General features: G+C 37.2%; 1 protein-coding gene across 1 annotated transcript in view; it reads right to left on the bottom strand.

Annotated features, from left to right (window-relative positions):
* Window positions 1-14,014, bottom strand: part of LOC145768861 (von Willebrand factor-like) — a 37,385-nt gene that overhangs the window by 8,624 nt on the left and 14,747 nt on the right. Inside the window, exons 10-15 of the mRNA XM_082580467.1 lie at window positions 12,101-12,212; window positions 11,387-11,516; window positions 10,622-10,815; window positions 8,379-8,486; window positions 7,248-7,393; window positions 6,500-6,639 (exon numbers count right to left, since the gene is read on the bottom strand). Of these exons, the coding sequence (XP_082436593.1) occupies window positions 6,500-6,639; window positions 7,248-7,393; window positions 8,379-8,486; window positions 10,622-10,815; window positions 11,387-11,516; window positions 12,101-12,212 (830 nt within the window). The remainder of the gene's footprint in view (window positions 1-6,499; window positions 6,640-7,247; window positions 7,394-8,378; window positions 8,487-10,621; window positions 10,816-11,386; window positions 11,517-12,100; window positions 12,213-14,014) is intronic.

Raw genomic sequence — 14,014 nt, 5'->3', positions numbered from 1 at the left:
TAGTGTGAAGACCCGCCATTTATAAACGATTCGATTATACCAAAAGTGGGACAAACTAGTGGATCAAAGAATGAATAAACGATGCCGAAAAAAATAAATCTAAGTGACGAACAATACCGATGTCTTCATTTATCTTGGAAAAATGCTGCCTAAACTTATCAACAAAAAATACCGTAAATAACGGCAAGGATCCCGAAAGCAGAATTTGCTCGACTTTGGCATGAATTTAGTCAGACATCTAATAATTCAGATAATATGAAACCAAGGAACTTTCAGAAATAATTAATTAAACTACCATTCAACGTTTTATAGGCAGAGAACTGCTTATCTGCCTATAAAACGTTGAATGGTAGTTTAATTAATTATCTAATAATTCCACACATACAATAACGGGCTCTCAACGGCTGAAAGATACATTATCAACCTGGTTCTGGGCGGTTTGTGTAACAGTTTAGGGGAAGGCACTGCTTGAAATGATGCACCACACAAAAGATTTTCAATGAAGACTAAGTCTAAAAACCAATGTTGATTGTGCTGCACAGTGACTTCAAGTTTAGGACAGAAAAGGCACAAAAATATCACGATAAAAATAAAGACCTTGTGGGAAATTTTCGAGAATCATAACAGGAATGCAAATACCATAAACGCGTAGTTTGCATGCTGCTCTAAGCTGGCCGGCAACCACAATGGTAGACAATACAGGCAGTTTATAATTTGATAACAGCGCAATAAACATTATAAATACGTAAACCGACAATTTTCTTTTAAAAACGTTTTACGTCTAATAGTAAATATTCCCCAACAATTTTTTGTGAAGCGCTTGCAAACCACGGTTTTGAAAAATAATTTATCATTATTATTTTTTACTTCTCAGATGTTGTAAAACGTCATCAGCAAAATCACAAAAAAACATTTCATGACTTCAATGTAGTAGGCCTAAGAATTTTTTATAGAATTGTAGCCACGTTGTTTCAACAAAGAAGCCATTTTTTGGCAATATGAAGTTATAGAAAATAATTTGCAATCATGCAAATGTTTGGAAAGAATCTAGGAAGTCTTCTCACAATCTGGCACAAAATGATTATATTTATTGTATCTGTACAATATTTTTTATGACAAGCTTTGAAGCATCGTTATAATCATTTTTATCTTTGAAATCAAAAGTTAATTTTTTTTGGCCAGAAACGTAATCGCTGCCTTGCTGAGGTTGTCGCCTGTACGTGTATTTTTTGTGCTTCAAACAATAAGGACCCAGTCAGCAATACAGTCCTTTTACATTGATTCAATATTTGTAAACGTTAAATTTATGTAGATTTGCTGACTGTGGGTTATTTCACATTTCCTTTGTTTACGCTTGTTCCTCAATTCGCTGTTGCATTGTTTCGACGCTGGCGGACTAAAAATGTATTTTCAAATTGATTGACACAATCTTCAATAAAAAGTGAGCTTCGAACTTAGATTTGTTGATGTAAATGCTTTATTTTTTGTGGATGTAATTTATGAGTCATGTTTATAAACACCCGTAAGCGAAATGACTTATGATGTAGCCTGCATGATATTTGTGATGCGACTTCACACAAATCCACAATTTTAAAAACACCTAATTTGAACTTAGAAATTTCAGATAATTTCAACAGCTTGTTCAATTGTCTTCTCTCTACTAAAAATATTCATACTACAAACTCAATTGTAGACCTAAAATACACAAACCAAGATGTAAACAGCTATTCAAGCAGGCTAAGGTGTTACTTATGAGAAGTTTAGTTCCATAAAACTAAAAGCTAGCCATGAGTTTTTGAAAGCATTCGTTTAGGACAAAAATGTAAAACAACAAACGCAGTTTTGTTTTTTTCAAATTCGTGTAACAATATTACTCTGATTGTAACTATTTAGAATTAATGAGTAGCCTACAATAAGATTTTCTCGCAAGTCATTAATCTTTATCAATGCAATGATTCCGCACACAGCACACACACACTTCGTGCGGTTGATCGAGCTCTTTGTTTTTCAGAACTTTGCATGAAATCAGTGGTGCCACTCCTAGTGTTTTTCCACTAGATCTAGTGTTTTTGGGTTGCATCTAGTGCTCTAGTGTTTTTTTTTGCTATCTAGTGTTTTTTTAGCGATTTACCGCTATGTTGGTGTGCATAAGTTTGGACAGTGTTCAAAGTAGCCCCACCTATTTTTGTTTGGCTGCATCAATGTGTTTGTAGTGCTTTTCAAAGTGGACTCGAGTTTTTTGTCTAGTTACACCCAATGATGACCAAATTTGAGATATTTAGCATAAATACTTTAAAAAATACACACAAATGACTGTGAAAAGTCTTCAAAGTAGACTAAAGTAGATAGCGTAGCTTACCGTATGGTACCGGAGGCTTACATTTTGTCGGCTTACATTTGATGAGTGTGGAGTTCTTAGACTACACTACCGTACCTCAGAGATGATTGTGAGTAATATTGCGTTTTTGACAATATATTTGCAAAGGCCAAATTTGGAAAAATTTTGTTCACTCCCCAAATATGTTTTACTCTCCTACGGCTATGACTTCAGGGCTCTCACTTTCAAGGAAATTCAGTTCTACTTTGAAATTTTGAGAACTTTTGACGCTCACTAACGCCATTGGCTGTCATTTTTGTACATTATGCATGTAAATGATCGTGTATTTATGATACTAGTGTTTTTTTTGTGAATCTAGTGTTTTTTTCAGTCAAATCTAGTACTTTTCCATGACAAGAGAGTGGCAACAGTGCATGAAATCAGATTAGCGCGGTAATTAAACGGCGGCAAGATAAATCAAAATTGTCGTTTTTGGGTACCTTTGCAAAAATTGAAATATCAAGTTTAACATATAAAATTTTAGAATATATAATGACTTTTGAAACTTATAGACAAATGATCTTTTTTCACACCAGTGCAACTTCTGTTGAAATAGAACCAGCGGATAACACGTAACAGCTGATTGGATTTGATCCAAAAACGGCCCCCTCTTGAGCAGTTAACTTCCAAAGAAAGGTTGAAAAGCAAAGGGTTAATGTGAAGGATGAAACTGACATCTTGATTTCTTTACCCTGGCCAAGTCTGGTTCAAGGTTAGTGGTAGACAAGTGTATATAAGGTATCACTTAGATGAGAGTCGCTCAGCCCATCTCAAACCGAAAACGTCTGCCCACACAGATATGTTGAACCGAACATGCTCAACATGGTCTTTGTGAACTTTCGCCTTTCTGGAAATTTGTTTTTACCCAGCTGCTGGTAACAAGAAACGAGAGAAAGATGTAGTCCTTTGCAATTGCGGCAAGAAAATGAATGTGGTTGTTAAATTCGTTAGCAAGAAAATGAATGAATGCTCGACTGCATCACTCATTAGTCATTTACTATACTTTCCAGACAATAATAGTTGATTTCGCAATTATGACGCAACAATTCTATTTTTTCTCGGCGGCTTTTGTCAGTGAGAAAATATTGTTTTCATCATATTAAAAAAAAATCAAGTTGAGTTTGTATGATTTCTGTGCGGGACAAAAATAACAAACAACAACAGGCGCGCGGCTGTACAAAAATGTATCGCTGGCCGGACTTTAGACACCCCTGGGTGGAAGTGTTTGCCTCTGATTAAGTAGACACGGGTACCTAACCCAAAGAAGAAGAGGCAAAGAAGTGCTATCTTGTCGTCCTTTTTACATTTAAATGTTTATTAAGCATGGGATTAAACTTGACAAAAATTGTGAAATTGTATTCATCATCATCATAATCCATCGTCGGTTTGTTCCCCACTAGTGGGGGTGGCCGATTGTTTCCGCGCAGCAATCGTTTTAATCCCTTTTCTCCATTTCACCCTGTCCCTTGCATCTTCCTCCTTCAGTCCGACTTTTTTAAATTCATCCTTCACTTGTTGTTTCCACGTTCTTCTTGGACGACCGCGTTTCCTCTTCCCATCCACCTTTAGATCTAGTGCCTTTCTAAGAAAACTTCCTTCCTCCCTCCTTATCACATGTCCATACCATCTTACTCCATTTGCCCTTGCCAGTTGGTCTATGGTCTCTCTCATCTCTAGCATATCCAACAATTCTTCAGTCCTTTTTTCCCTTCTCGTTTTCACCCCACACATTGCTCTCACCATTGACCTTTCCGTTCTTCTCAGGATTGCCAGTTCACTCTCTCTCAATATCCATGTCTCGCTACCATATAGCATTGCAGGCCGCACACAGCTCCGATATACTTTCCCTTTCATCCTTAGTGAGAATTTTCTGCCATACAACATTTCCCCACATTCCCTGAACTTTGCCCAGCCCAATCTTGCCCTTGTTGTCACCGCTGCTTCACATCCACCACTTCCATTTATCCGATCACCCAGATAACAGAAGTCTGTCACTGTTTCGATGCCATGGCAGAACTCATCATCATGGCCTTCCACTTCATTCCTTCCTTTACTGCATTTCCCACAAACAAAACACTTCGCCAATCTTGTTGCGGCTCTCTTGACATTAGCACATCTTGCATGTACCCACTTTCCACATTCCTTGCATTGCATTGAATTTCTCATCACTCTCTTGCCACATATTCCACAGGGATCTACTTTGCTCTCAACAACTGTTCCTTCTGCTCCACTCACCATCACTTTTGTTTTTTCAAGATTCACCTTCATACCCTTGGTTTCAAATGCTTCTTTCCATTTCTCAAACTTTCTCTCCAGTCCCTCCATACTATTACTTGTCAAGACCAGGTCGTCTGCATACAAAATTTCACTCAATAAGCCCTCCCTCACTCCTTCAGTTACAACGTCAACCACAATAGAAAATATCAGAGGTGACAAAACTGATCCTTGGTGTACACCAACCTTCACAAAAAACTCGTTTGAATAATTTGATCCAACTCTCACTTTTGTTCTTGCATCCTCATACATAGACATCACAGCTCTCACTAATACCTCCGGTATACCTCTTTTCCTCATTGCCCACTCCATCACTTTCCTTGGTACTCTGTCAAATGCCTTTTCTAAGTCGACGAAACACATATATAGTTTTCTCTGCTTCTCTCGGTATTCCTCCTGCATTCTTCTCAATATAAACAGAGCATCCACTGTACCTTTTCCTGGCATGAATCCAAACTGCATATCATTTAATTTCACCAATGTTCTCAACCTCTTTTCTAGTATTCGCTCCACAATTTTCTTTCCATGCTCTAGTAGTTTTACACCTCTATATGCACTGCAACTTCTCACATCCCCTTTTCTCTTGAACAATGGAACAAGAGTACTATGCTTCCACTCCTCCGGCATTCCCTCTCCATCTAATACCCTTTGGCTAAGTTGTAGCATTACTTCAATTCCCAACTCTCCACTTGCTTTTATCATCTCTACGCTCACTTCTGATGGACCGGCTGCTTTACGCAGTTTCATTTGCCCCATTGCCTCCACCACTTCATCACGAGTAACCTTTCCCACTGGACCCTCCACCAGATCAACCTCTGTCATATGATCCCATACATTCTCCTTATTCATAACATTTTCCATGTGTTCCTTCCACACTTCTCCTCTGCTTTCCGGGCTGAAATGCAACTTCCCATCTCCACTCCTTATACATCTTCCCCCTACAATATCATTCCCATCCTTTTTCATTTGCTTTATGAGTCTGAATACTTTGTTTTGGCTTTCCCCCATTTTATTAAGTTCCTCCTCAGCACCATTCTTCATAGCTCTTGCAACAACCCTCTTTGCCTTCTTTTTCATACTCTTATACTTCTTTTTATTCTCTTCTGACCCATTTTTGCGCCACTGCTTGTATGCATCTCTTTTCTGTGAAATCGCATGCTTCACCTCTTCATCCCACCACCATGTGTCTCCACGATCCCTCCTCACTTTCTTTTTCCCACATACTTCATCACATGCTGCTAGGACACCTTTCTGAAATGAAGCCCACAAGTCCTGCGCACTCATGTTTACCAGCTCTTTTGCTCTTTTCATAAACTTAATTCTCGTTTCTTTTTCCTCCAGTTTCCACACATTTCTTACAAAAACTCGTTCTTTCTTCACAATTTTCTTCACTTTTTTCATATTTAAGTCTCCTACTACTAGTCTATGCTGCAACTCCCACGGAATTACTTTCACATTCTTCAAGTACTTTCTCTGTTCCTGCCCAACCACAATAAAATCAATTTCCGACTCATGTCCTCCTGAGCTGTAAGTCACCTTCCTTTTCTCTTTCTTTTTAAACCATGTGTTGGCAATACAAAGTTTCCTTTCATCACAAAATTCAAGTAGCATTCTTCCTTCCATGTTTCTCTCCCCAAAACCATACCCTCCATGAATGCCCTCGAACCCATTTGCTTGTTTTCCAACATGTCCATTAAAATCTCCTAATCCAAACACCAACTCTTTTGAACTCCGTAAATCCCATTCCTCTGCCAAGTTACCTTTTATACAAATTACCTTTTATACTGTATTGAAAGTATAAAAGGTAATTTGTAATATTCTACAGTAGTTATAAAAAAGTCAACATACGACAAAAATCTTCGTTCCTCCAGTTTATGCGAGCTCCATACTTAGAACATCTTTCAGCATAGGCGGAAACAACGGTGCAAACACATTCACAGTCCCCTCCGGAGTCACATCCACAAGCATCGTAGACACACATGTCATGCCTACAAATAAACTACAGTATAACAAAAGATACAATTTTGGTAAGGAGGTCACTTTCTTCAACCACAGACATATACAACCAAGCAACCACACGGCATTTAACATAATCCATTAAAATTGAACATAAACTATACATGAACCTCTCGACGGGTGAACGTAGGCTGTACCGAACTGTACTTTATATATGCTGTAGTAGCCTATACTCTTAACCAAAACAATGCTTTGTAAGCGAAAATCCACATTAAAATGCTATTCATTAAGCGGTGGGATGGCGCAACGGATAAGGCGTTGGCTTTCCCATTATGCAAACCTGGTTCGACTCCGAGTTTCAGCTGGTTGTTGCTAACACCGCTCACCTCTACCTAAGGTGTAATAAATTGGGTGGGCGCATTTCCTGAGGGAAAGGTGGCCGAGAGAAAAGAATTAGCCACCCTACTTTCCTTAGTGCGGAAGGCTAAGCACAATGAGAACCTTATCTTCTCGTATTCGACATTTGTATCAAGTATTGAAACACTTTTACCTTTTACGTTAGATTTACTAAAGTACAGTTGTAGTAGTGGTAATAGTGATAAGCTAGTTTCTAAAGGTTAATAAATACAATATTTTTTACCATTTTGTTGGATCGACCAAGGAATGGCAAGATTGAAACACATCAGATTTAATGATGTGGCATTTGGCTTCAGCCCATGCTCGCCTCTCTCCATGCAAAGCACAGGTGTCGTCTACTTCGGTTGCTTTTGGGCAATACGTATGCACCTGTAAAAGTTGAGCCATCTGCTTAGTAGGTAATCATTGTGATGTCTTCACGTAACATTAAAGTCGTGAGCATTATTAACCCTTAGATGCAACATCAGGGTCAAATTGACCCCGTAAGCTCAAATTTTGCTTGTATTTGTTTAGGGAATAAATTTATCGGCTCTGAATTTTCTGACAACTTTGACAAAGCTGTTTCATGTTTATCATTGTTATGATTTTTTGTTCTTAATGTGTTCTTACAGATAAAAAATAAATATGCCAGCTAGAATTTTTTTTTTGCATTTGTTTAACATCTACAACATTAAATCAATATAAAAGATAGGCTAATAATTTTTCGAGCTGAAATTATATCTTTGTGTAGCGTTTATAGAAAAGCAATTCTTTCTTGAATTGGCTTCACGCACAGAGCACTCACGAGTGCGTCGCAAGAGGCGAATAAAAATGCGATGATACATCACAAAAAAAAAATTTAATTTTACTGTAGAAGCACAGAATTATTATTTTTTATTTGTCAGCATTTACAGTAAAATAAATTAGATATTTAGCATTTTGTTAATAGCTTGGACTTAGTTTTGTAATATAGTAATGTTCATGACCTAGCGTTTCGCCAGAAGCAGATCTCAGCATCTGCCCCACCAGTTGCTGCACTAATAAAACATTACACTGGCCAACAACAACAACAACAACAAAAATTCAAAACTTTAGTATTTACCAAAGTTTTTTATTTTTTATTTTACACATTTTGTAAAAAGAGTAAAGTTTTCTTATTCCAAGACAAATGATAACTTTCAATATACCTGCAAAAGTTTTTATCACAGTCTAAATGTGAAGTCTGGATTGTAAAACGGCCGCATAAATTCAAGTTCAAGCACAATTGTAATTTTAAAACCATTGTATTTTCTTGAAATTGCTATACTGTATTGCACGTTTACACCGAACTAGTTGAAATTGGACGTTTTATGTAAGAGTAAAGAAAACGATTTACCGCCCATGAATTTCCAAACACATACGGAAGCTGCTCCGGAGGTCCACCTTCTGGTGTTGTAAAATCGTTATTTTCAATACCATCGCTATTTCCACACAAACCTTCTACCTGCAAAACAAAGTTGAACGACTCAAGCATAGGATTGGTACAAGCATGGCGAAGATGTCATTTAGTGTGACAACCAAATTTTATAAACAAACGAAACGTAATTTTGTTAGGGTGAGATATTAGTTGTGTTATTACTACAAGACGTTATTACTACAGAATATTAACATCATAGTTCGGTTCGCGTTAAAATTTAAAATTGGGTAGTTACACCTGATGTCCGACGTTTTGTTCGTAAACAGTTGTTCGTAAAACAATTGTTCGTAAACAATTGTTCGTAAACAATTGTTCGTAAAATTAATTCTTCGTAACACAATTCTTCGTAAAGCATTTCTTCGTGCATGCAATTGACCGTAATACTAATTGTTCGTAAAACAGTTACAATTCTTTATGAACAATTAATCAGGGTAGCATATATGCTAGAGATGTGCTAGCCTTAGATGTGACGTGCTGCAGACGAGCAGAGAGAGTGTAGGGTCCCTGATTCAGAATGGCAGCGAAAAAGGAAAGCCAAAACTTTTGTATGGTGGCCAGCTTTATTACAAAGATTATAGTGCACTTAACGCACACGGGCAAGAAACTACTTATTGAAAATTTGAGCATTTTCAAAGGAAATGTCCTGCACGAGTAGGTTAACAACAGGGGCGACGAAACAATTTTTGACTGGGGGGGGGGGGCAGGATTATGAAAAAAGGCACTTTTGTTGCTGAAAGGCCAATTTCTTTAAAACTTATAAGATATAGCGATAATGCTCATCTATCAGCTCACTATCGAGTAATGATACAAGTGTCCGGTATACAAAGAAGGACATCATGCTATGTTATAATGATGTAACTACTGTGTTGCAGAATTTGTGCTGTGAATACTATTTTGAACTTTTGATTAACGATTTCAAAAATATTTTCATTGTCGAAATCGAAAACTAGAGCTCATATCTCGAAAACTAGAGCCAATTCGAAAAAACTAAGTGCATTTTTGGAATCAGGGGCCTTGAAATACTTAAAAATGACTCTCACCTGTATTTGTGGCAAAATTTTTTTGTCGGTCTGTGTTATAATTAGGCTAAAAGCGAATAGCAGAAATTCTTATATTGCAAAATGTGCAGTAGCTTACATGACTCTAAAAGGGCACCATTGCCCCCTGTCCCTCCATCATGCCCCTCTGCCCCCTGCTTCCGGCGCCCCTGAGTAACAACTGAAAAACTGTTCACAAACAATTGACCTATCACCTGTTTACGAACAATTCACTATGCGAACAATTGATGTATAGGAAGAAATGATTTACGAAGAATTGTTTTACGAAGAATTAATTTTACGAACAACTGTTTACGAACAATTCGCCTATAACCGTTACACCTAATTGATGGTAACCCTTCTGACTAAGTTTGCAAAAAAAAAAAATCCTTTAGCAAACAGTGTCCAAAAACTGCCTAATCCGAGTAAAAATGTTATCAATCTTCAGAGTTAATCATTGAACCCTTCAATTCATCCTTCCAATCAAGTTTCTCATGATTCTGGTAACTCTTTTGTCAAATGGACCAAACAAACACAAATAAAAAGCGCCCCGTTAGCTCAGTGGTTACGCGCTCGGCTCAAGATCACGCGGCGCTGGTTCGACGTGCGCTTGAGCAACGTATTTCAGGACTGCTCTCCATTCAGCGGCACCTAATGAATGGAATAATTTTCAGGCAACAACACTTCAACAATCGGAAAACTTCACTCTGCCAATCTCGGTAACCGGCCCTGCGTCAAGAGCCTCTACAAGTATGCGAAACTACCAGGAATAACCTATCAAGGCTTTGTCAGTCCGAGGATAAAGATTCAAAACCAAACCAAACCAAAATCTACTGAATGTCCTTTCAAAATTTGGCAAATTGTTCTAATTAAAGGTAAACGTTTTAATTTGAAAGAAACTTGGCAAAAAAACTAACAAATTGTCTTCCATCATTCCAATCTCAATGAACCGTAATCTTGTTACTTAATGATTTTTAATGCAAGTTTTTCGAGTATTCCTGAAGAAATGGTAAAAAACGTTTAAAAAGACATGTAAATCCTATGTACTTGTTCAAATAAAAATTTGAAATCAAACTTCACAACACAAGTAGAGAAATCGAGTCTGTTACGTATCAGTGCTCTCACCTTTCCTGAGTGCATGTTTCCAAGTATGACAGTGATACGTGATTTTTTGTCGGATTTTAATGTTATTCCAATCCTATTTTCTCTCACAAAAATCCACGTTCCTGCGCTCCACACCTCAAACCCGGGAATACGCTTCAATTGAAGAAGTGTAGTTTTATGCTGTATGGTCAAACTGCTGCGGTTTCCATATTCATCTAAAATATACATTTAGCATTGTATTAACCATCAGACCATTAACCATCAACAATGCAACATCTACTCGAATGCCTTGACCTAAAAGCAATATCCTCTGCACAGGATTTGGCCTAGTTCAACGATAGAGCAAGAGCTTACGTGATGCTCTGGGCTACGGCCGTGTGACACACGATGAAGAAGAAGAAGAAGATTACATTAGCAATAATTTAAAGTGCATAATTCTCACCAGATATCAAGACGCAATTTTAAAGAACGCTCTGCAGTGAGGTCTTTGTAAAATTATTCCAGGTCTTCACTGTTGTTATAGATTCATGAGGAATTCAAGAAAAAGTTATAGTCAAACTTGAATTAGGTTAGAAATTAAATGAGACTGTTCACAATGCATCTCATGTGCAACACGTTAGATTACTTTTGTATACATAAGTTATACTATAAGAAGATGTTTTAGGTCTAAGTGGTAATCTACATTCATTCCAACGTTTCGGTCATCACATATAAACAATAACTTCTTCAAAAATCTAGATCTTAGTATAAAAAAGTTTTTCAAGATAGTAAGCCTATCGAATCAACCTTTCACAAAGATGGTGACTTTCTTAGAACAAGATGCCCCAGAGCTTCCGCAGAGCACGTTCTGCACGATTATGCTGAAATCGAACTGGTTTTGCTTTGAGTTTCTCACCAATACATAATCACACTCCCCCTTTGAAAAAACAAAAAAAAAACAATAACAAAATGAATTGTGTAACAACAGACATTATCAACTTTACGCATAAAGGAAAGTTGGCTCGACACCCAAACTACTGATTTATTTACTCACAAGGCACTTCATGGCACACTTAAAGAACAAAATCGATTAAATACCTTGCCTTCTATTTTAATATACATCAACTACCAACTATAAGACCTGCGTAGCGGTCTATAGCCGCGGGTTAAATCGTGTGCCGACGTTGAATCAATGTAAAAAAACGATTAATTTGCTATCTGAGTTGGTTGTGAGAATGTGGGGTATGTCTTATGTAAACCATGAATTAGTTTTACGTTCAATACAAGACCGCTTTACCTCTTGATGATTTTCCTTTTAATTGTGTATTATGAAGCGGTAAATTCAATAATGCCTCTACCAAATAATGTTTTTTGCAATTGGTGTTAACCAAACTATCTGTGTATTGTCTTCTAAACAATGATGTAATAAACAAAATAAGATCAAAATCATTATGGGTATTACTTGGGCTGAATGTAAACCACAATAGCAGACTGATATCTTGCAAATACAAAACAACTTACCAAAAAATCATATTTTAGACCATCAAATGTCTCATAATGAGCACCCCCTGTGGTTGAGCATTCCTTCAAGCATACATCCTCCTTACAGTCCCACATCGGTCCTTTGCAAGTGCTGAAAAAACACAATCGTTTCAACGTTGAAAAAACGTTTGCACTGGCAACTCTGCTACATATGATAGCCAAAACTTCATGCCAGAGCCTAAAATGGACAACATGGGTCAATATGACCCAAGCGGTGCAACTCATGTTATACACTAGCGCTAGCCTAAATTTTTTAGTGTATGCAATCTAGGGTTAAGTTTTTTAGAAAACAAGACGAGTTGTTACCATCTTTCAGTGGTTCTTAACCTATTTCCTGACACGCCTCCCTTTTGCAATGATCACTTGCTTCTCGCTCCCCTCCAATATTGAACAAGTGTAACATTAAAAGTAATTTTGTTTTTGTTAATTTGTTAATCACGGTACATATTTCTCATATACTTGAAATTGCTTCTCAGAAACTAAAATTTTAATGAAAGGGTTAATTCCAAATTGGATAACATAGCTTAAGTCTTCAACTCTCCGCCTGTCACTGGTTTTAACTGCAACCTTTGTAGCTTCACAAAAATGTGTGGATCCGAGCATTGTTAGTATTTGTATATCCTGAGTCGAGATAAGCGAGTAAATAGGAAGGTGGTGCTGAATAACTATTTCTTTGAAGTTTTAATTGCCAGTTGGGTTAAACTTATGCAAAAAATGCGCTTGTGCAATAAAATGTTTGATGGACTTCCAAGTTTTCATTTTTGCTTGGAATTCTTTCGTGATTTTTGCTTTCAAGGTGTTCAGATGAGTTGCTGCTTGATTCATCGTACCTACTCAAACTCAAAGTTACCATCCGCGAGTGCAGCATCTAAGTTACTGAAGCTCACTAGATTTATTTGTTCAACTCAACTCTTCCAGAAGTTAAGTTTAAAAACAAAAATTTGTTTTAATTAGCATATTTCTTTGACAACAATCAAACGTTTGTATGGAAAAGCGAGGTTCTACGATCACATTTGCATGTCGTTACACAGAAGGTTGAAAAGAGGACTGCAAGAGCTTCCCTTCCATCATAAAGCTCTTATAGTTTTGGTAAAGTTGACTGCCTTAATGATTAAGTTCAGAACACTCTTTATTTGTTTCCTGCAGGCAAAGGTTTGGATGCTACGGCTTTGCAATAATTAATAGAATGAGTATACAAATAATTTGACACTTAATGCATTTTATTCCTTTTCACTCATGACGAAGCCAGATTGCAGAGCAATTGCACCAAAATCTCCGTTTCTACTTAGCCTTATCTGTGATTTCCAGTTCACAACAAAGAATGTGAATGGCATAACTTTTATGGCACATTGAAATTGCTATAATTATACACTGCAAAAAGATTACATATCGTAGTGGAGCTCGCAACTCCCACGAGAAATAAATGAGGCTCCTTAGGGGGCGCGTCCTCAGGTTTAGAACCACTGCCTTATATACAAATAGCTACACACAAAAATATTGAAAAAACATGACCGTTTAGTATTGCTTAACGGTTTCTATCAAAAACAAAAAAACGGTAGGTTAAAATAAATCATTCAGAATTGTGATGTGATGTTCTGTGCAATAGTGATTAGTGATGTTCTGTGCAACGCCGTTGATGAGAGTTTGGGTAAAGGGCCTACTGAGTCTTGACTCTACATTTATTGAGTTCCATTAACCCTTTGAAGGTTGGGGGGGGGGGCTGTCAATTCAACTTTTTTGTATCAACAGTTGTATCTCTAAAACCACTGAGGCTGCGACTACTCGATTTCTTGACTTTTCCTAACTTTCATTCACCTCTATTGAACTGAAATTTTGAGCGAATAAAGGTTATAAATTGAGAGATATAAGGCATTTCTCAGCACATCCTCTGAA

Source organism: Aplidium turbinatum, chromosome 4 (assembly GCF_918807975.1).
Source record: "Aplidium turbinatum chromosome 4, kaAplTurb1.1, whole genome shotgun sequence".
Taxonomy (NCBI): domain Eukaryota; kingdom Metazoa; phylum Chordata; class Ascidiacea; order Aplousobranchia; family Polyclinidae; genus Aplidium; species Aplidium turbinatum.
The sequence above is the reverse complement of the archived record's forward strand: the minus strand, read 5'-3'. Positions and strand labels throughout refer to the sequence as shown.